General features: G+C 37.0%; 2 protein-coding genes across 2 annotated transcripts in view; both read left to right on the forward strand.

Annotated features, from left to right (window-relative positions):
• LOC136264133 (protein NLRC3-like) lies at window positions 1–24,883 on the forward strand. The gene is made up of 4 exons (XM_066058834.1): window positions 1–269; window positions 5,577–5,634; window positions 10,514–10,804; window positions 19,609–24,883. The coding sequence occupies exons 2-4, from the start codon at window positions 5,589–5,591 to the stop codon at window positions 24,708–24,710; spliced, it is 5,439 nt and encodes a 1,812-aa protein (XP_065914906.1). The 5' UTR covers window positions 1–269; window positions 5,577–5,588; the 3' UTR covers window positions 24,711–24,883.
• Window positions 8,874–25,167, forward strand: part of LOC136264094 (protein NLRC5-like) — a 59,373-nt gene continuing 43,079 nt past the window's right edge. Inside the window, exon 1 of the mRNA XM_066058788.1 lies at window positions 8,874–8,952. The gene's annotated coding sequence lies outside the window, so the exon portion shown is untranslated. The remainder of the gene's footprint in view (window positions 8,953–25,167) is intronic.

A 25,167-nucleotide genomic window follows, 5' to 3' on the forward strand; every position in this document is an offset into this window, starting at 1 on the left:
CACCCATACGTCACTTGTTTTTGTTTTGTGCCATGGCTACCAATGGTGCTCAATAGAAAAGTCTGGAGAACCGCCTATTTGTTTATTGAACAATTACTGGCTACCACAAAAGCAAATGTGGCAAACCAATATATCAATCTGCAGCATTTTTCGAGCTCTACATGATGCCGTGGCTAAAACATGCATTTGTCAAACTTTTAAAAATCCGTTTGACATCCCTACAGTATTGGTAGACTGCCGCTGTGATTGACCACAAGTAGATAACCAAGGTAATGTGATATATCATAGATGTAGCTAAATCATGTAAACACTGCCGTAATGAGCGTTAGTTTTCTTAGTAAAAATCATGTAAGCTCGTCTGGTACTTACTGAAAACTACACCATATTACTTAACTATACACTTATTACTAGCTACGTACTTAACTTGTAGTTCTTGCCAATATATTATTGGCCGGTCTCGGTTTTAACGGTGTAAGGATGTTCCCGTGCACAGTGGCGTAGCCAAACCCGGGCAAGCCAGGGCATTGCCCGGGCATCAGACTTCTTTGCCCCACCATCAGCTCCTAGAGTAATTGTAAAGACGTGGGCTGGATAGCTCGAGATTTTGCTAAAGTTACTTAACTAGTCACTGTACAAGAATAAGTATAGCACAACTTATACAACACTCACCGTGCCATTTTCGCCGATGGTTTCCTTCTTTTTGGCTAAACAGAGTTGGGGTTATCCAAGGGATTTTCCCTAGGAGTAACTTGATTGTGCACAAATAGAGGAGGCAATAAATAGAAGCGAGATCACGTGATTACAAAAAACCGTGCAGCATTGTGGCAAGGAATGAAGGACAAAGAATTGGTTTCACTATAGTGGGCTGGACGGTTTACATTTGGATCAAGTGATCACGGTAGCTATTGGTGTGGTAAAAACTCGGGAGGCAAAGCAGTCTAGAGGTATTTGTGAAATTAGCACCATCTATCCGTGTGGATACTGCTCAGTTCAAACGGTATGGAGTTTTTGTTCAGTCAGCAATTCTTTTCTTTTTGTTTCCACTTTTCTAGGCTAACAACTGTAGTGGCAGAGCATAGTCATCACGTGATAGAGCGCCTCGTGCTTTAATTCAAGAATCTTTGTAGTCTGGTATTAAGACACATGTAGCTAGATGTATGTAATGTTAGAAGGCCAATAGCTAGCTAGGCGTTCGCTTCTATTAGTCATCTTGCATGCAGTAGTGTAGGATGATACATAATGCATTTTAAAAATGTTATATTGATGTCCATATGAAGATGGGCATGTGTACGTGTGTTGCATGGGAAATGGCTTGCCCACCCATTGCCCAGGCATGGCGAAAAGTCTGGCTACGCCACTGCCCGTGCACCTTGTTAGTATTATCTACTTTAGCTACCACACTGTTAAAATGAAGAGTAACCACGACTCTCAAGGAGTTCCCAGTGTAGGGAGGATTTAACACCCTTGGAGAGTAACCATTACTCCAAAGGAGTAACTGGGGAGTAACGCATGCTCTGAAGGTGGTGTCACTTACTCTTCAGAGCAATGGTTATTCTCTTCAGAGTGTTGGTTACTCTCCATGGGGTGTTAAATCCTCCCTACACTGGGAACTCTCAGAGTGGTGGTAACTCTTTATTTTTAACAGTGCAGTTAAGCACTGGGAGGTGTGTACAGTAAAGGGCCTAAAGTCTGTAGTAAAAGCGTCCTGCGGTTATGCTATAACTCAGATCGTATAGCAAAAGTAAGGCAAACAAGGTGAAAAGCGTCGTGCCTATAAAGAACGCATACATGAAAGTGGGGTTTTACTCTTTTCACCACCTTTCATAACCCTTACGTAATATTAAGCTCAAAAGCATCCAGACTTCCTACTGTAGTTGTTGCTCTCTCTCTTCGACTTTAGGGCACTACGTGACGCATCTAGTAATTGCCGCGAGTAGTCGACTTTAGGGGATGCGTCCATTAGTTTCCGCGAGTAGTAGACTTTAGGGGAAGCGTCCAGTAGTTGCCACGAGTAGTAGACTTTAGGGGAAGCGTCTAGTAGTGTTAGCGTTAGGGTTAGAGTTCAGCTTTGGTTTCTTCTTCACCTTTAGGGTTAGGTCCTTCTTACTATATACAGCTTATTTCGTTAGTCACATTTATAATATACAAAAGAAGGGAATCAATGGAGTTAGCAGCGGTAGCATAATCGGTAGCACACTGGCCCATCACACTAGGATCCTGGGTTCGATCCCCCTTCAATAGTGCACTTTTTTTTCGCCTTTTTGGTTCACCGTTTTTTGTCTAAGTTCTGTAGGGTTATGCAATAGGGTGAAAAGAGTGATACCCCATGAAAGTGAGCACGGAAGTTTTACCCCCCTTGTTTTTTCTTGTTCTGGGGGTTTGGGCTGCTACCACGATATATAAGCACCTGGCTAACTTGTTGACTGCAAAGTGGAATTCCCCCATATCCTTCAGTGATGGGCTGCTCCGGCATTTTTAGGGGTATTCCCTGGTCCATTCTTCTTTGAGATGCTTTTAAAGTGTTATTGTTGTTGTTGTTATTAGTGCTTTACAGTGACCAGCACTGAAGGTCTGACAGCAACATGTGCTGCAGCCTTAGGATTTCCTAACCTAATTTCAAGGACTTAGACTTAGTGGCTTATAGCTGAAAAGGTGTAACAGAAAAGGGGCCAAAGTAAGGAAAAAAATCCCTCCAACCCCAGGATTCAAACTGCAGGTCACCCAATGTCTAGTCGGGGCCACACTCAGTAAAGGTGTTCAATTTGTCAGTCTCCAGTGGTCCCCCTGCTATCGATTTTAATGTTGCTGAGGGGAGGCTTGTGATCCCTAGGTGTGTAGCTCTCTGTTTTAGAGCTTTTCTGTAGTGTTTAGGCAAAAATATATATTATAGTTCACTTTTTTAGAGACATAGAGGAATGCCATTAAGGCTGGTATTAAAAAATTAAGATGCAATTAAAGGAGCATACGCAGTGTAGTGGTTTCAACCATTATCCTAGTCTCCTGCCCAGACCCTACCCGCTGCGTTGAGTAGGTATAATTACATGTGTAGCTGTATATGTGTCACCACTACTCAATGCAGTGGTTGGGGTCTGGGCATGAAACTATACCACTATCCAATCAATTAAAACCTCAAGTCCATAAATGGGATGTGTAGTTATTCACTGCTGCTTAGTAGTGTCATCATTGTTATGATGTAGTGGTTTTGGGGTTAACAACTTGTGTACTTCTCACCAAGGAGCTGAGCAATGCCAACTGGGCATGTGGTTGATTCTCAAGTTATTGCTATGTCATAGAGTACTATACTTTCTTCAGCAACAGTTAAAAAGGATTATATGTGACTGGGTCTGGGAAAACTGGTCTTATCCCCCATGACAGCCAGTGACTTTTAGTGATGGTAGGGCTTAACCTTCACATCAAGTCTGCCGATGCAATTATATCCATCTCATTGTGGACTCATATAGAAAGCTTATTAAAGTGCATGGTTGTACTTAGGTAGTTAAATATAGACTACTGCTATTTCTGTAGCTGCACAATTTACACTATTGCACGATCAGCATGTAATTTTACTTGATTTCTTTTTCATAGCAAATATTTAATCAGCTACAGGCATCAGCTTGTATCATATCAGTTTTTCACTATTGATAATCCGCTAAACCATACCAGGCATTAAAAAGAATATATACAGAGGACGTGTCTCATCACCCCGACAATTTTCTTATTAATCCAATCACTAGCACTATCAACTTTTTATTTGTACCATTAGCATCACTATCAACTCACTATTCACAATCTTATTCCCAGTGGGCCTTAAAAGAAATACTTCACTTAACCATTTGCATGTCTTCTATTTCACACAACACCTCAGTTATGGAGTAGTTGTTATCACGACTTGATATAATCACAGTGCATATAGTCGCACTCATTGATAGCTCCCATCAACATGCTCAAAACTCGTAATCGTGTGATACAGGGTATTAAATGGAGTTTTAATTTAATTGTGGCATTATGGTACATGTCGGATACATGTGTTACGTCATTTACTGCCAATGGGCCACGAAAGCTGATGGTGAAGCACAGGCCCCAGTGTAGTTATGTGATTTTTGACCAAGAACAAAACTACTACAATAAACTATCAAATTTTACAATCAAATCAGCTAGACTTGAGGTAGGCAGCTTATCCCAATCAGTGGCAAGCAGTTTGGCACCCTAATGGAGCTCTGGCTAGCCTGGGGGTGGCTGTGCATGTCAAGGATCTTATTACCCATCCTTAGTTACACATTGCATTAGGTATGAACAAACATGCAAAAACCAACTCACTTTGTTGGTTCCATACTTTTACCTGTCACATAAAAGTAAAAGGTTATTGTCAGTAATATATACTGGCTATATGAGGAAAAAAAACTTCCCCAGTCCTTGACTGAATTATAAAGTGCAAATGCAATCTCCACATTAGACACACAGAATACCCATTACCCAATTATTATGAAGAGGACTATATAGCCAACTTCTTACATTGCCTACATTAGTAGAAGAGCACAGCTCCTGTCCAATAATCAACATTGTAATCTTCTAAACAACAGTGTATGGAGCTTGTCTAATAACATTAGTCCAAAAAATACCTATCACTGGAAAAATCGGGTTACTTAGACAAGGAATAACAATCATTGTAACAAGACCAATGTTTGGTTTTCCCTACCTTGTGAGTTTTTGGCCTGGCAGCCATTTTTATAAATGTCTGACTCACATGAGTTTTATGTACCATGATCCAATAAATTGCAAGCTACTAGTGTTCATTTCATGTTGATACAATGAACTGAGAGGAAAGTTACGGATTATTATTCTGAAGGTATGTATTGGAATGCATGTTTTAATTGTGTACATGTTGTTTGTTGGCTAGTTTTGGCTTTAGGCTTTTGTCAAACTAGGTACTGTTTTATTCCTTATTACATCATGTATACAATAGCACAAATTGCGGAGCCATAGAGTTATCAGTTACAGCACTTTGTTTGAAGTCATATGTATAAGCCATGGTGTATGCATTTTCAATGCATTGTTATTAAACTACGTATGGATTTTAAGGGTTAAAATCCATACGTAGTTTAATAACAATGCAGTAATATATACTGGCTATAACATGAAAGCATATATGAAAGCATATACTGGCTATAACATGAAAGCATACATGAAACATATACTGAAAGCATACATGAAAGCATACTATTGTATGCTTTCATGAAAGCATACATAAAAGCACATACTGACTATAACATGAAAGCATATTGTTGTGATTATATTTATATGCACAATTCACATGCACAGAGATGTTTACAACAGAAAGCATTATTTTCCAGTACACAAACCATTGGGAGTGAACACATGTCACCTTTTTGATGATGCTGGCACTATAGTATATGAATACAATACACACAACCAATGGCAACAAGTTTGCTATACACTTTTGAATAGAGCAATTGAAAAGTGCAAATGATTTTGTAAACTGTAACATGTTGTTTGTCTGCACTGTATGATTTCTATATATTTACGTATGTAATATGTATTCTTAATTTTTGTTACAGGGAGCTAATAAAATGAGCAAGTTTCTTACTTTAGAATACATAAGGATAACTGATGAAGGTAATATGGTAGTTGAAAAGCTATATATATATATATATATACATCTGATTGTTGTTGTTGTGCACACATGCATAATCACTTCTAACAGATCCGTGCAACACGGTATACTGCACTGTAAAATCTATTGTATAGTTGGTTATTTTCAAACCAGAAATTTTTGTAGGAACAGTAAAATCTGAATTTTTGAAGGTTTTTTAATTTCAAAGAATGCATATTATTTCGAAGTACAGGTAGAATCTACGTGTGCTCGCCTTACTGGCAGAACCGAGGATGGACTTTTGCACACTTGAAAGAATTCGCAACAATGGCTATTCTAGATATTGATTCCTGAGTAATGATACTGTGCAACTATTATTTTTAATACTGAGCTTAAACTTGTAAAGAATACACGAGTGAATATGCATTGCGCGATCACATAAAAGCACTTTATTTTTACTTGTGGGAATTTATTTTCGAAGAACAACAGGACTTGGGAATTTATTTTCAAAGAGAGGGGCCTCTTCGAAACATCAAAAATAAAACTCTTTGAAAATAACCAGCTATATGGTATTATAACAAAGGCATTACCATCATACAGTATGCTAGTACTGTATAGCTAGCATACTGTACATCAAAGATCGTGGAGGTTTGTATTCACTTTCTCATAAAATAATTATATTTACCAGAAACTAGTCTCACAATACCTTCATGGTATTTTGGCAGTGTAACCGTCTCTTCAGTTTGACCTAAAACACTTCTGATAGGTTGCTACAAAAAAATTTTAAAATTATTCAGTGGATTTTCTGCTGACTGACCGGCCGACCGACCGACTGGCTGACTGACTGAAATACTGCCCATCTGTGACTGACTGACTAACGCCTTGAGACAAGCATACAGTTAACAGATAATGGCTAAAGCACTGAGCTTGATTTTTTCACTGTTTGACATTACTTCAGCCTTGATTGCTGAGGTCCTTCTCATGGTGTTCTTTGTTTGTAATGCTGTGTAGTGAGCTGGACATAGCTAAATTTTAACACTCTAGAAAACAGATTGATACTAAACAAAATTTTCTGTGATATTATTGGTCATCGTCCTGACAAATATAGCTACAATGTTAAGCAGTATCCCCATAATTTAATTACATTAGGCATGCTTATAGAAAGAATGGAGCCATGGTCATTATGTTTCAAAGATCAAAGCATTTTATGTCTAGTATATTTGTAGGTGTAGGTGACCTCCCTTGTTTCACTACTTTTATTTATTTCTATGATTCCTAATTGAACTTAAAATTCGTTGCACTTGATGTTTGTTATTGTGAAATATCACCACCTCATACCATTACTGGGCCAGGCATAGTTGTGGAATTGTGAGCGTTCCAGCAACCTAACAAGTTGTTAATCGTTTTCATCTTAATGAAGAAGCAGTACTCTATATGAAATTTTTATTGCTGGTACCTGCATGTATGTAAATGCCACACAAGTTCTTTCCTAGAACATCAGATATGTGTGAACACTCAGCACGTGAGAGCAAACTACGCCAGAAAACTGCATACAGGAAATTTGTATACACAAAGTTTATGTTCCCACTTGACTGATATACACAAAGCTCCTGTCGAGATACATAACATGGCATACTTATGTCATACTTTTACTATTTTACGTACACCAAGACTGGAGCCCATGATTTAGCTGGTGTAGCATTGGCCAGACCACTTTTCAGCTACAGTACCTGAATTTTGTAAAACAGACAAGTCATTGCAATAGTCTAATGGGTCAATGCCGTGCAGAGTAATAATTTAAATACCTTATTTTTGTCATAAAGATTTGAGTGTTAAATGATTAAGGTTATCACATTTGCACTATAATCACTGCAACAATTACTAACTTTATATAGGTCTACATGGACAAATAAACTAGCATGCACCTATGTATTTATAGAAACAAGTATAAGAAAAAATTAGGAATTTTAAATTAGAGTAGGGACAGTGTATTTCGAGGGGCAAATACTTCAAGGTTGAGCAACGTTGCTAAAAATAAAATTTTCGTGGATTTGCAAACACTCCCAAAATGTACTGGACTATATGGAGGTCTAAATATTTCAAGGCTAAAATTTTAGCTAATATCCCCCAAAACAGTGAAACCAGCGAAAATTTCCCCCCTAAAAATATTTAGGCTATACGGTACATTGTTGCAATAAAAAGTACTGAAACAAGCTGGATCGGAGTAGTATGTAATGTCCAAATGCTGTAAAACAATAAGAAGTGAATATCCCTACTGTGCTACACTCAATGCATAATCACTTCTTATTGTTTTACAGTCTTTGGACATTACGTACTACTCCAATCCAGCTTGTTTCAGTACTTTTTATTGCAGCACTGTACCGTATAGCCTAAATATTTTGAGGGGGGAAATTTTCGCTGATTTCACGGTTTTGGGGGATATTAGCAAAAATTTTAGCTTTGAAATATTTAGACCTCCATATAGTCCAGTACATTTTGGGAGTGTTTGCAAATCCACGAAAATTTTATTTTTAGCAACATTGCTCAACCTCGAAGTATTTGCCCCTCGAAATATTTAGGCTATACGGTACACTGTCCCTACTCTAATTTGAAATTCCTCATACTTGTTTGTGAAGTTTTTTTTGCAAGCTCAGGACCACAAAATAGCGTGCTTTTCACAAAACTAGTCACTATATTTTAAAAGAGTTAATCACAGTACTATTTACTAGATTATGACTCATACAATAACAACTGATCAGTGGGCGTGGCTCTACATAAGCCTGCAGACAATAATGGATGTGGATTCGTGCATACCTAGACACTGATGAATGGGCGTGGCTACCATATGTGACCCAGTCTGAGAAAACCGGTCTCATCGCCCATGTCAGCAGATTCGATTTTTCACCCAGGACACACAGCTACATGAATAAACTGTCTAATTCCACATTTAAAATCAGCTAGACTTGAGTGGTCTGGTTTTGCTGGCTGCTTTTCCCAAGCCCAGTGGCGATCCGTACGTGTGGTGTGGGGCCTTAATAGAGTTGTGGTCAGCCTGGGAATGACTGTATGTGGCTGCACAGCTCTGTGGTGTTGAATAACTACCTCTGCTGTGAATTTCCTTTCATTTTAGCCAGTTTTGAGATCTCAATGGCTCAAAAATTGGCCTAATTCATCCCTTGGCCTTCCTTTTCAATTTTTGAACACCATCGTGCCCGCCTTCTAGGGCCCCCGCCTCCCACCCAATTCGCAGCTCGCCTGATACAGTCAACCTCAGTTTAAAAACTATCTAAAATGGCGGGAAACTTAGTTGTTGGCTACTTGCACAGTGGATGCTCTGGAAGGTAAGGAATTGGTGTAAAACGTGTGAAAATTTGGTACACATAGCTTCAACCATTGGCGAGCTACAACACACTAAATACTTAAAACTGGAATTTCTCGGTACTTTTAAATAGGCGGTAAGCCTGGTTTTGTCAGACTGGGTCACATATATCTACAGACAGTAATTTACATAAGTGAGCATGGCGCAACGCTATGACATGTAGTATCACATCCACATTTTATCTAGCATGTAGGGCCAGACCCAAATAATCTGAAAAGCAAGACCTGGATGACCCGACTCGGTTTAACATTGTTACTAAATAAACTATATTTGTTGAGTTACACATTACTATATAGTTTGCTGTGGGTTGCTCTCTCTGGTCGATATCAACAGTGAGTCGTGTGCGCGTGTGTTCAAATAGTTTGGTGCAACCGGCAACCATGTGATTTTGAATAGTTTGATGCAATATACACTGGTAGATGGAAGCTGTACTGTAGTCTATTAACACTCAGCGGTAGAACCTTGACTGATGGCCATGGTAAAGAAGGATAAAAGGTAAGACAATACTGCAAGCATTGTATGTTAATCAGTATATCAAAGGTTTTTCTTACGCGAACTATATAGAAATGTTTCTGCAAAAGAATTAGGGCTGTAGCTGGAGCCAGTTTTCTGCTATGCTTGACTGAAGGCATCAGGCAAGCAGGCAGAATTCCATGGAATAATTTTTTGGGTTTAAATTCTAATAGCCACTTGACAGAAATGTTTCGGGTTGATCTGAAGACACTTTTTGGCTTGGCTTTACCCAACCAATACTGTTGTGTCATTGTGAGGAAAAATCGTGGCAGGTTTTCGAGTTATATTACATCACAGATCACCCACACACCTTCGATGTCCCTACTATACAGTACAGTCGTACTGTATTATACTCTAATTAAACAGACATTTTGACATACAGATACAGTAGTTGATGCTTGATCCTTCAGATATCAACCTTCCGTTGTACATAAGGCCACATAAACTTACTTATTAGTTTCTCTTCCTCCAATACTCAAGGTAACAGTACAGGAGGGTGGATTTTTATTTTATTTCTTAGTTGGATAGCTCAATTAGCTAGCTAAAATGATTCAGAATGCAACTTTCTTAGACTGCTCTAGCTAGGTTCCAGCTTTAAATCATGTTGGATCAGCCACCAGTGATACACAAAATCTAAGAAAATATAATGCGGGAAAGGATGAGAAATTAATAATTAAACTTATGTGGCCTGATTAATACAATTATATACGTATGTGATTGTTTCTGTGGAGTGAAGTCTATAGTCTTTCCAATTTCATGTACATGGCAATCCATAACTTGACTTATGAATAAGGTACCAGCTTTTGTGTAAATCACTCAAATAAACCATAGTAGCTTTCCTTACTTTGTTTGTGAAATGCTTATTCTCCTCCGGGTACCAATATTTATACCACTAGTAATTTGAGGGTATAAAATGTTAAGTGAATGAGGACATACAATTATGAAATTTGGAAAGGCTATTATACGTACCCTTTTTTGCAGATCTAAGTATGTACATATTTGTTTCTTAGTTTTCAACAGTACACCACTGCTAAAAGACTTGTTTAGAGTTATAACACCTGACTATGCTGCTCACTGGAAAGTCATTGGAGCTTTACTAGGATTACCAACAACATGTCTTGATGAAACAGAGACTGCAAATCCAACAAATCTGCAGTGGTGTTGCAATGAGATGCTAAAAATGTGGTTGGCCAGGAATAGTAGTGCCACATGGAAAGATATTCTTACAGCAATTGATTCTCCTACCATACCACAGGGTATTCCTTCATCAGTAGCTGTACCACAAAGTGGTCCTTTAACTGGTGTGTGAAAGTTTGTATTATATTGTTTTGTATAGTGCAATTGATAATGAAGGTGTCTACAGGATGACGTACTCTAATAGATCTGGATCTAGATACTCTAATAGAGCAGTCATGGTATTCAGAGAATCAGTGTAGCAAGCTACTTAGCTGCATTATAATACTTAAGGAGATATAGTTGGTGGAGGCTATTGTCAGCAGGTAGTTACCTCTTTTTTCTTTTTTTTTGTCTTCATCTTACAACTGGCCTGGCCCCCTCACACTTTAGCCAGCTCCATTGCCCCTGGTACGAGAGTCCCAAGATGTCACGTGTTACGTAAATTAAGTGCTATGTTTATGTCACAACATTGATTCAACCAGATCCGCTTACAGCATCACCAAACTAATGGCACTAATTTATTTGTACAACATTAAGGTAGGCATCCTGTACACATACCTAAATATATCTACAGTACTAAGTATGAGATAAAGGACTGAAATAGTCATTTGTAAACTAGGATGTAGCCTTTAAAGTTTCCTACAGTAGCTACTGTTTGTTATGTAAGGTTACAGCCAAAAAAATGAAACACTATTATGAACAACCCTCAAAAAATTTGAATAAACATATAGATGTACTATATCCAGATCCATAGTGCCAGGTGACAACACATGTATCAGCTTTGCTAGCAGGGCCACAGTTATCATCTTGATTAGCACACAAACCAGGTATGATGTAAAACAAAAAGGTACTACCAAAAAATCCAGAAAATGTAAGAAAAAATGCTATTTGTACCTAACGGACAACTTACAGCAGCTTTGGCTCCAATTTGCACATAACAAGTAGCAGCGAATAGCGTAGCAACTTATTCCTTGTGTGACAGCACCTCAGACAACTCGTGGACCATCGTCCCATTAGACATTAGCCTTTTATAACTTTTTTTCCCATATATACGTAGGGTTCCGACCATGTGATCCATGAAGGCTGCATGATTAAAGAGCCAAGAAGCTTCTAGTCTAAATCCGAGGGGCCTGCAAGAAGCATGGGCTGAAATGTTGTAGATCACTGGTTAAATCTGGACTAATTAATGATAATTAAGATCTTGTTCATGAAAATCTTGAAATCTCACTTAAAATTTTAAATATTTTGGAAATCTTGTCCCTGGTTTTGTCAATCTCTCATCTGAATTAGTGGAATATCACTAGATGTGATACAATACTATGGTTGAAAAATTTATTGCTATCACTTTACATCAAGAGTTCATCAAGAAGCAAGTAAGGTGGTTGAAGTGTGCAGCAATTTATTTGCCTCGAGTTTGAAGTATGCAGCAGTTAAAGTGGTAACAACAAACTCACACAGCCACATAGGACAACTACATTACCCCTTGGTGCCCCGAGGGTTAATGACTGCTGTTATGTTGGATGACCATAAACTTTTACTAACTGTAATTTTTCATCGTAAAATAATTTTCGTATGCAGAATTTGTACAAAAATCTTACACAAAAATTTTCACATAAGATTGAACTACTCTAATAGAGCAGTCGTTCACGTAAATCATACGAAAATATTTATGCATGAAAATTTTTATCACCGGTTTTTTTTTTGCACAAAAATAAAGCGAATTACAGTAGCTATTGACATACTAATGACATAATATGATGTACTAGTAGTTTGTTTATACTGTTGATGGATAGTACTAATGTCATTATTACTTGTTTCTTAACTTTGACATCACAACATTTTAACAGTAACCACTTTATAAAGGCCACACCTTGTTCCAGTTGGATTTCTTTGATTTAGACATCATTTATTTGTGTATGCCATTGACTAAACCAGATAACAACAAGCATTGCGCATGTTTTTGCTTGATGTAATAGTACCAAGAGTATATAATGGGGAGCGAGAGTATCGAACTACGCTATACGCTGTGAAAAATGAGCCCGTAAAGTAACCCGCATACTTTCGTTTCTTGTCGTAAACCTGACCGCTGTTGATTGCTCAGATTTAACACCTTAAATGTTTTAACGGGTGGTCCGTATGGAATCGCAATGGCTGAAATTCCATTTAGACGTGTCACTTTAACTAGTACAACTGTCGAGGCGAGGCATGGGATGGCGACCATGATGAAATCTCTACCATGATGAAATATCGAAATCTCGACCTCGCTCGACCATGATGAAACCTCGATGTTTGCTTTCCAGGTTAGCTGCATCTGTCTTTCTCTTTGTACGGCGAGTTCCTCTGCGTAATGTGCCATACTTTTCTCTAGTACACTGTTCTTTCACTCAGTAGTCACATCTACAAAGTGCGCCCACTGCGCTTATAATTAGTCACCAATCAACACAAATCACCGAGTCGTTTGAACGATGCCATAGGACTTTACGGGCTCATTTTTCACAGCGTATAGCGTAGTTCGATAGTACTAGTCATATTTTGTTTTTAATTACCTCTCTTCACTTTATTTTCATGTTAACTTTTCATAATAATTATGCATACTGTTACAGACAGGGTGGATGCAAGACGGATTAAATAGGAGCATGATGGCGATGCAGTGTCTTAATGACTCTTTTTGTGTAGGACTCTCGTGTATTCCCAATGTACACACACCTAATTATATTCTACTATATAACACTTCCCCGTACAAAAAGAATGATGTCTGTAATCTGCAAAAACAAAAATGAAAAAGACTTACAACACGGGGGTGTATGCAAAGAGTCCAGTTCAACTAAAGAATGGCTCTAGACAAATCATCTGCTAACATAATGCCATGCCCTCTGATGTAACAGATTCTTAAGTTCTATTCTTGTTGAAAAGCCAGGCTCCACTGGAGCATTCTTATTCTTCTTTTTTCAATAAAAACAAGAAGATTGTGGCCTATGTAAATTTCAACTGGAGCTATGGTGGTGTCTAAGTTATAGTTAAAGCACCAACATGCATGTGTACAGAAAATACAGCACCAGGGGGTGTGTTGGGAGGTTAATACAGCACGAAGTAAAGCTGAGTGCTTTATTTGCCTTGAGACATTTTCTGAGTGCTGTATCTTTCATACATACAAGCATAGGCGGTGCTTTAAGTACCGCATATTATACTGCCTAGGTGGTGTGTCACCCTTATTGTACTTCCTGGTCGTCTGGCTTGGAGCAATTTTCTCTATAGTACTTAAAGCGCTGCAATTTTTGATGATCAAGATATCAGTAATTGTTTATAATCTATTTCTAATCGTTAGGTAGTGATATACAATGTCACACACATGTTCAATCGTACTGTCTTAATGGAGTCGTGTTTAAATAGCTTTGTGATCAGACATTCGGTAAGTGTTTATACAATCTACGTCTAGCTGTAAAACAAACTGGTAGGATTTGTAAAGCGAACTGGTAGGATTAGTTTGGCTGGTTTTAGCGATTTACAGTGTCAGGCACGTGCTGTCCCAGTGGGCTGTTTTTGTAACATTCCTTAAATAAATTCTCCACATAACTGTACTGTACAGTGTATTTGCCCAATTAAGCACAATAACTGTACTAATTAGCTGCATAACTGTTCTGTATGACACATATAGTACAGTTATGCAGCTAATTGGTACTGTATGGACAATACAGTGTGCAGCATCACTTTGCTCCTCCCATGCAAAGTACAATGCATGCACATTAAAGTGTTGTAATGATAACAGAAGAGCTAATATTTCCTTTTCAGTAGTAGAATAATAAACGTGATGTTTATTCAATTTATAAGAGAAGTGGCATACAGGGTGATCAATGTCATGGTGAACTTCATGTTAGAAAACAGCACCAATGCCAATGTCACTGGCATCAACTTGGAGCTTGGAGCCTTCAACACAAGTGCTGACAATTTGCTTTTCACTAAATAATGTTGGCATTTCTTGTTCCACACAAATCTTCTCTGTAGAGTGGTAAGTCGGTCAGCAATCATGGAGAGGTTATAACAAAACCTACGGTATAATATCCCGTCATTCCCAGGAACCTCATTACTTCACATTTGTCTTCTGGGGTAGGGAAATTCACAATGACATCTACCTTTAGTGCTACTGGAACTACTTACTTCTCCCTGGACTTCAATATGGCCCAAGAATACAACTCTTGCTCTACAAAGTTCACTCTTGGAGAGGTTAACTGTAAGGTGAGTATCTTGCAGCCTACTAAAAACTTCCTCAATAGCTATATGCTTCCACTATAAAGTACCAGGTCATTGATGTAAGCATCACATCTACATTGTTCATCATTCATTGCTGGCATATTCTTCATGCCAAATGGCATGACACTGTCCTGAAACAAGCCATCCAGGCTTACAAATGCTGACAGTCACTTGGTCAATGCTACTTACTAGTACCCTTTCAATAAATCTAATTTACTCACATACTTGGCATGACCAATTTTATCAGAACGGTCATCCACCTGGAGAAAATTGGGTCATTAACATCATGGAGTTAAAGATTTCTGCCACAGAGCCAACCTGTATAGATGTAATAATACAGTATTAGTGTAATGTAAGCAAAATGTTAAAGAACTCTGCTCTTGATTGCTTCCCTCTTTCTGCAGTAAAGAAAAAAGACAAGTAAAAGAAGCTACAAAAAGATGTGATATCTATATCAAAACAGCCAAGCTGTGAAAAAAGGATGCAGCCCCAGAGTGAAAAAAGATGTGAAATTCTGGATAGTGACTAAGAAATGGCTGGGATGGTAGGTTAATGGCAAAAATTTCAATAACGACAATTTAGGTGAATTTGTGTTGTTCACATAAATTGTTGTTATTAAACTTTTTGCCATTAATCTACCATCACAGCCATATCTTGGCTGCCACCTTGGATTTTTTACCCTGGAATTTTGGGGGCTGCATCTTTTTTTAACAGCTTGGTTGTTTTGGTATAGATTTATATAACAATACATACACACAGTTAACCTGATGGGTCGCCAACGCCCATGCAAACTTCTAAATTGTGTGCGAGAGTCCCAATATTTAAGTATTTAAAATTTTGTTTCTGTATTATTTCAAAATGTATTTCTATATTATTTCAATAAATACTTTATGGATTTATAATCGGATTCTCAGATAGTGTACGAGAGTCCCAAGACATTGGCTACCCCTTGGTTAACCCTTAAAACAGCATAAAACTTTACAAAATGCATGCATGCATCGTATCCACATAAGCCACTGTAGTGGTAGTCGATATTGGTATCTCGTACATGGAAGGTCACATGGACAAGATTTTTGGAATGCAGACATCACAAAGAATAAAATGGTGTCCAAGTTTTATCGATTTTGATGCGTCTCTAAGTTACGACAGTTTAAACACACAGGGTGGAATTTCGCATAGTGGTTAGTCAATAAATTTACTTTGAGGTTTGTAAACTCTGTGGACCCTAGTCTGGTGGAAAAAGTGTTTTCATTGACCTACACATTGATATGGTCCACTGTGGCACTGTTCAAACAGCATTGCTTTCAGAAAGTGCCTCAAGATCAATCTCCTTGTTGACATCTTCATGAGCGTAGCATTGGAGTAAGCTGATGACAATTCTTGGCAACTGAGGACAGTTTTCAACTGAAACCCAATGAAGAAGACGATGAAATATGAAGAGAAACAGTGCTAACTCTTTACTATTGATATCTGTATGAGTAAATGATTATCACTTCTGTTATGAAAACAGCTGTTGGTTAAACTTCATGCATTTTCCGTGGGCTGTTTTATATTGCCACTCTAGTGGCTTATGTGCTTTTATGGGTTAAAGTGCAGCATTTATAATAGTGTACCAAAACTTCATATGCACCTTCAGTTAGAAGTTTTGCTATCCAATATGAATAACATGGTTGCAAATACTGCAGCATTTTGTTGGAGGTTTCAGAATCGGGCGGGGCTGGGTGTAGGTGTACATACCAAAACAACTCACCCAGGACCTGCTGTCGCTATAGTATTTCAATTTATACTAAAATATGTCACTAACCTGCGTGATCTTAGCAGGTGACACATTGAGCTTAGTCCATGAATCCCTCACATAATGCACCTCATCCCGTCTATACAACTCCACAATGGATTCCCATCCAAAGTTCCAATGCTACCGGCCACCCTTACAGTTTTGTTCCACCACTTTTTTAGGAGATCAAAGAATTGATCGACATATTCTTTAGCTACATATAAACAAAGTACATGCACACACAACATAGCTAAATCTTGTAACAAACCTGGTGTATTGGACACATGACCCAATATATACAATTTGGAGAATCAAAGGGGTTTAACAGAAATGGCGTAACTGCAAACTTGTCTCCAGTGGTACCATCTGGTACGACAGAGTAGTAACCAACTTGTCCATGTGTTGCCTTAATTGCAGCAAGGTTTGCTGAACTATCATTACAAACTAGTTTAAGGCTGTAGACCTAGAATGACTTCAAGGGTTCAAGCATACATGTTAAAACAAATTGGCTATCGACTGAATTTGAGCCGATAAAATATGGTCTAACAATGTAGTAATTACTGGTAAGATCTCTCCCAAAAAATTGCATATATGATGTTTGCTTTGGATTGTCTGGTTCTTGAAGGATCTGTATATCAATCAGTGAGCAAAGGTCTTACTTATCATAGCCAACCCTGACAACCTCTGGCTTCTTGAGTCCACGTTATTTGACAAGCTACTTTTATCTCATCAAAGATAATGACTCTATCCCCTTGTGGGACATGGTTTCGTTGCTTAACATGGTCTGCCTTGAATATCACAAACTGCGCAACTTGATCGGCCATGCACTATTGACCAACTCTAGGCTCATACAAGCACACCCCGGTGTAAGCTTGCAGAGTTGACTTGGATGGCAGCTGCAGGAGTGTGAACTCTTTAAAGTTTCATAAGCTGCTTGGATCCCACTATAAACAGCCAATGCTGTGCACACAATAATACAGGAATACATAAATCTTAGTATACGTCCTCACTAGGCTCCACTGGTTGCCACACTTGCCAGTTACTATTTTGTTAATTAATGGTAAGTTCTCTACAAACATACATACCTTTTCTCCTTTGATCCTGATGATGTCTCCGATCTGTAAACCAACCTTGTCTCCAACACCATGGATGTCACCCACAGCAAAACACGTATTCTATATCTTTATTACAGTCTATGCGTTGAGTGAACTTGTGTTCACTCCTAACAGTTTTGTACTTGGACAAGCATGTTTTCATGTTATTAACATGTTTGCGCACCTGAATTGTCTATACTAAATGTATGGGACATATTCAAGGCCTTACAACTCATTTGTTCCTGCCTGTATCAAAGCACTTTCTTGATAAACAAGTTCCAGCATTTAAAGGACTACACAGTGCTACTAAATGTTTGGGAAACTAGCCTGTGTAACAGGAGCTGTTAACAAGAAATGAGGGCTCAGGTGAACACGAACCAAATACAACTTCATCTATTATCTTCACAGTGTTGCACATATCTTCATGCTGATCATCAGCCAACGTCACTTCAGTATTCTCTTACATTTTTTTGTCATTGTTTCTTTCATTGCTTATGTTCTGTATATGTTTTGAGTTGACTTGCTGGGGACATGTAGTGATGTACGAGAGTTTAGTCTTTGATGATGGAACTTGTCTTTCACCTTTCTAGAAGGGCTCTCAGCCTGAGTGTTGCCAGTCAAGGTACATTTCTAATCTCTTACAAGCAGAACACATAATCTCATCAGTGTACTTTTCTAAGGCTATTCACAGTGGGCATTTTACAGAGTCAACCCTGGAGAAGTAAAATACCTTACAAACTTCACATGATAGTGAATAACTCCATAATATTTCTGCTCATATACATTCAAAACTTGTATGTTGACTGGCTTGAAACTCTTTGGCACGATTCATGAACATCTCCATCATTGGTTATTGTTCCTGATTCCACATTGAAACCAAGAGAAGTGATGACGTACTCACTACCTTTCAAGTAATATTGATACACAAAGTGTTTCCAAATGGTGGATAGTCAAATAGTTCCCGCTGTGTCACATGGTGATTGCATGTGTAGCCCTTTGTACCCTTCAACAAATGCTAACTCTTTGAGTGCTGTTCCTCGACTTTAATCAGTGTTTCTAAATCTAGATTACACTGGGGTAGGGTGGTGAGTCAGTGTGAAGCAAGTTGAGATTCATCAACAATTGGGGAAATCTATTCCAACATCACCTTTGATGCCTTCCACTGCTTCACCATCTATCCCACCATCCATTCTCACTCATTCCCACTGAAAACTCTTGTATATTCTCAAGCATTCTACAAATTTTTTGTGGTTAAATCCAGACGTATACATTACACAGGAAAAGAAGCTGATGAACTTCTGTGGAATCATCTGTTACAGGGCTTAACGGCATTAATCTCTTAACTGCATGTTTCTATGCAACCAATGCATTGTGAAAATTTGTTTTAAAAAACATGCATACACAATTAATGTCATTAACTATAGCGTCCATAAGAAGTTAAGAAAATTTTCACATAAAGTGCAATGATAGTCTATTTCAGTTATTCTCTATTATATGCGAATACAAAATCAGCTATCCTTCATGTCTTTTCAGCATCCAATACACGGATGTGTTTCTGTGGACCCAGCTTAGGTGGAGTATTTACTAAAATTCCTGTGCTTTCCACAGACTTGAATGTAAAAATTACAATCAACCATAATCAATGAAAATTGTATTACTGATGTTCTTCTTGTAAATTAATACAATGGTATGACCTACTGGTTTCTGGGTTGCAAGACACACTTCTGTTTACTTGATGCATACGTGCATTCATTGTTTCCTGATCAATCCTTACACACATATTGTAATTATTAAATTGTTGTTTCTTTTACAGCTCATCAGATGATCTCACAATTATCTTATTTTGTCAAAACAAACTACATAAAGGGTAAGTACTATTCCCAAGAAGGAATATGGCAGCTCTTACACCCAAAACATTTTGATAATGCATTGTTGATACACCATTTGGAAGGACGTGGTGAAAAAGTCATTTCTAACACAGCTGCCTTGATGAAAGAAGGTCTTGTAGATTGTACCAATTTGTTACCACAACCTGATAATGTAGAAACTGAGTCTGATAGTGTAATTAGATCACATAATATTGTTGTCGCATTTAAACCATTTGAGAAACATGATGGTACAACAGTCACACCAGAAGTAATAATTATCAGTGGTGCCCCAGGAATGGGGAAAACAACACTTTGTAAAGAAATGGCTTATCAATGGGCAAAGGGTCAATTTCTTGATAATAGTTGTTTGATGTTTTTTGTATATTTGCGAGACCCCCAAACACAAAAAATCTGTGATTTACAAAGTTTTATCCACTACTTTCACAATTTTGATAAGGCTGCTGCAGAGTTCTCTAAACAGTGTGCAGATGTTCTTATTGAAAGAGATAACAAAGATGTAACAATATTATTGGTAGGGTTTGATGAATACTTTGATGTTTCTGGTGATCTATTCCTTACCGCCATATTAAATAAAAAAGTAGCTTGTTTTGCACAAAGTAAATTGGTTATCACATGTGGACCTATTGCAACTGATAAACTACAACGTGTTGCAGATGTCAAGGTAGATTTGTTGGGATTTATTGATAAAAGCAAGAAGGCTTACATCCAGAAGGAGCTACAAGATTCTCCTAATAAAATAGAGAAGCTGTCTTTGTTTTTAGATGAAAACAGTACAATTAACAGTATTTGTAGTGTTCCTATGATAATGTCTATTCTAGTGTATACCTTCAAGGAAGTTGACGAGTTACCTGCCGATCAAACTGAGTTGTATGAACATTTCATTGTTCTTACAATATCTCAGTATTTAAAAAAACTTGATAATAGCCCTGATTTTAAAGTGTTACATTTACAGCATTTGCCAGAATGTTACCAACAATATGTCGTAGAATTATCAAAGTTGGCTTTCACTTTGAAAGATAATAATAAAAGTGTTTTTACTCAAGAAGACCTAGAAACACTTTGCCCAAGCGTGGCATCAGCCAACAAAAGGTTTCAAGAACTTGGTTTACTGAAATCTGCATTTTATTTCAGCATGAAAAGAATCAGTAAGTGTTATTCTTATAAATTTCTTCATTTAGCAATTCAGGAGTTCTTAGCAACTTATTATATCAATTCCTTAACTCCAAGTATTCAGTTTGATTTGTTGAAGAAAACATTTTTTATTAAGAAGTACGCAGACACTGGACTGCTGTTTGTAAAAAATTGTAATAAAAATGTGATGTTTGAGTTTTTTGAATATTTGATCCATGGTACACCATGTGAAGAGCTACAATTTAAAGCAGTTCCTAGTATTGTTGACCTTGATCCATTTCAAGCATTTACTCAATTAGCAAAGATTTGTACTACAGACTCTTCTTTGGCTCACTCTAAATTGTTGTGTTACAAAAATAGTGAAGCTCAATTATACAAAACAGACGATTCAAATTCTGTTGAAAATTATGTTTTATTTAGTAAGCTTGCTGCAGTTAAGGTTGAGTGGAATAAAGTGTATCTATCAGTGTGCTCTGCAAGAAACAGTGATAGTCAATCTTTGGAGACATTTGTGATTGACAAAAGTAAACAAGAAGGTGTGTATGTTAAACTAGCAACACATTTGAATCAAAATACTTCTCTGTCTGTAGTAATCATTAATGTTGTATCGATGGCTGCATACAGGGCTACTAAACGACAAATCATTGATGGTTATAATATAAACGATTCAATTTCTCACTTAATGATGAGTCAATGTGACATAGATGAAGAAACTGCTGAGACAATGTCACAGTATTTTAGTAAAAGTCATATGGAAACAGCAGTATTTTTTGGGTGCACTTTTAATGGTTTTGGACAAAAGATTATATTTAATGGTTTTAGCTGTATTAGTACTTTAAAAATATTTATTATTGAAAATGCAAACATTGATGAAACCACAACCATTGCACTATCAAAGGTAATTGCAAATAATAGTGAATTATACCAATTAGGACTTTGTAATTGCAATCTACAGAAAAAAGCTTGTGTAATAGCCACATCTTTAAAGAACATTTCAACTGTTTTAACTTTGAACCTTTCAAATAACAAAATTCCAGGAAGTGTAGCTGATGATTTGGCTATTGCTCTTTATATTAATTGTAAAGTTCGGAGACTTCACTTGGCTAATAACAATTTACAACATCAAGGAGGAACTGTTGTAGCCTCAGCTTTATGTCATATTAAAACATTAGTAGAATTGAATTTAAGTAATAACAGAATGACAGAAAAAGTAGCTGATGAATTATCACTTGCTATTGAAAGTAACAAGTCACTACAAGTGTTATGTATTGGAGGTAATGATCTGAGAAGTGATGGGATAATAAGAATTTCCCAGTCCATAAGTTCACTATCAAATTTACGAGTACTAGAAATGGCTGATAACCAAATCACAGAAAGCGCTTCTCAAGCTATAGCCAATGCTGTATCAAGTAACCATGGATTAGAGCAATTATATCTTGGAAGAAACAAGCTTCGCACAGGAGCATTGAAGATAGCTATAGGTTTACTAAATATATCATCCCTGAAGTTGTTAGATCTTACCGACAACGAACTTTCTACAGTGGTGGCTTCTAAAATAGCATCTGTTATTACAACTAATTCTTTACTGGAGGAACTGAGATTAAGAAACAACAAACTAACAACAAGTGGTATTATTACAATTGCACAATCCTTAAGTAACATTTCAACATTGAAAATTCTTGATATTATCAATAACCATATCACAGAAGAAGCTGCAATTGCTATTGCATCTTTGATACTTAGAAATGATACTTTAGAAGAATTATGTGTTGGAGATAATGACCTTAGAGCAGGTGTAGTAACAATAGTAGAATCTCTGCAAAATGTCTCCACTTTAAAGAAGTTGTATCTTGACAATACCAGTGTACCTGATAAAATGTGGATGAAGTTGGCTAGTGTTTTAAAAAATGTCCATTTGACAGTACTAAATTTGTCATATAATTGCCTACAACTATCTGGGAAATTTGTAGCACAAGCATTAAGTAAGTTGAATACACTAACCCATCTATATTTACATGACTGCTATATGACAAATAAAGCTGCTAATAGTTTAGCAGCTGCCATCACTAGTAACTGTTCATTAAAAGCATTAGTGTTAAGGAACAACCAGTTGCAAACAAGTGGAGTGATATCTATTTGTCAATCCTTAAATCATTTGTCTACATTGCAAGAATTTAATATTAGTTGTAATGAAGTTACTGAGCAAGGTGCATATGCTATAGCATCTGTAGTATTTAATAACATTGAATTAAAACAACTCTTTCTTGGTGACAATAAACTTCACAACAGTACAGCACAGATAATGAGGGCTCTGCAAACTGTTTCATCAATTTCGTTTTTATATCTAAGCTACATGGAAATGACTGACAGCATAGCACCTGCATTAGAAGCAGCCATCAATAGCAATCATCTTCTTGAAGAGCTGTGTGTAGCTGGTAATTTTCTTTCAAACAGTTTGGTCAATGTTATAAAAGCTTGCAAAAGGAGTGTTAAAAATTTGATTGCACTAGATTTACGATGTAACTTAGTTACCCCTTCAAAAATCTCTTACTTGGCATCAGTAATTAGCAGCATACATACTCTTAAAGCATTATTCATAGGTGGTTTAGTTGTAAGCAATAATGAGAAGTTCTTCTTTAACTGTATATTGAAGTTTGAACAATTCCATCCACACGATAATACATTTGACATGAACTTAAACAAAGAATATGAAATTTTGGATATGTTGACCAGTGAATCTCAAAGAGAAACTATCCAAAACTATATCAAACTGAATTATTATAATAATGATGGCTTGTTATTTATTTTTGCTGATCCCATGACTGATCTTTTCAATGGACACTTAATAAACAAGTATGATTATTTAAATATAAAATTGCAGGGAGTTAAACAAAGCTTGTCACAAGTTGATGCAGCTACAATTATTTATTTGCTTCCAGTTATTTCAAAGCTAAAAGCTCTTGACATGGAACAGAGTAATATTGATGAAGTTGCTGCATTTGAATTAGGAGCTATTCTATCCTGTAATAATGTCCTAGAGCAGTTATGGCTTGCAGGTAACCAACTAGGTATCACTGGAGCCATGTTCATTTTAAACTCACTGGAACACATGTCAACATTGGCAGTGCTTGACTTAAGTTTTAATAACATTGGTTGGCAATCAGCTGAAAGCGTAACAGCAGTGATAAAAAGTAACCCAAATTTAGAACAATTGTGGTTAGATGGTAACAGCTTACTGGACATAGGGGTCAAACAAATTTGCCTTGCAATGCAATGTGGCAGTAAATTGAGAATATTAAGTCTGTGTAGTAATGGAATCACTGATGATGGAGCTGAAGAACTGAACAATGCTATATTTGCTAATAATATCTTGGAAGATGTGTCACTTGGAAATAACAAATTGCAATCTGTAGGAATATGTACACTTGTCCGTTCCCTTAGTAACCTATGTAAATTGCGAATACTTGATTTATTTCACAATGGAGTTGATAAAGATGTTGCAGGTGAATTAGCAGTTCTCATATCTAACTGCTACGCTCTTCAAACACTTTATTTAAGTGATAATATGTTGGGAACTGAAGGAGCAATAAAGATCTTTGAATCATTAAAACACAAATCCAAACTGCAGGTGTTAACACTTAGTAATAATAACATTACTGATGAAGCAATTGATGAATTGTGCTTAGTATTAGCACAAAATCCTAGACTACAAGTTCTGTTACTTGGTGGGAACAAGTTACAAACAGATGGAGTAGTAAGAATTGCACAAGTTGTAAAAATCAAGAACACAATAATGCATCTATTGGGTTTGTGTGGAAATAATATCAGTGAGCAAGGAAAGGAAGAAATTGAAAATATGTTTTCTGATAACACACTCATTCATGTTTACATGTAACAGTCTGAATAATGTTTGTATGTAAACAGCTGATTTTATTTTTATTACATTGTGACATTAAGTATATAGTTGCACATAATTTTTTTCATTATGCCTTGTACATGCATACACAGTTAATACACTGTAATCTATTGATTCTATTGTAAACAGCCAAGTGTGTGTGGTCCCCAGAACAGTGGTGAAAAAGTTGTAAATTAAAGGTGGCTACAATAATGTTTTGCCATCATTAATAGTATTAACATCATTGCAGCCAGTTTTTGGCCACCACCTTTGATTTAACTATTTCCTCTTACTCTATTATTTTAATTACAGATCATGGAGGTTTACACTTTCTCAAAACAAATGTTTACCAAAAACCAGCTTTGCATTACCTTTATGGTGCCTTGGCAGTTTTAGTTAGGTCACACTTTCAGAATAGTCAAAACACTTCCGATAAGTTTTATGAAATAAACAGTTT

The sequence above is a fragment of the Dysidea avara genome, chromosome 1 (genome assembly GCF_963678975.1).
Source record: "Dysidea avara chromosome 1, odDysAvar1.4, whole genome shotgun sequence".
Lineage (NCBI taxonomy): Eukaryota > Metazoa > Porifera > Demospongiae > Dictyoceratida > Dysideidae > Dysidea > Dysidea avara.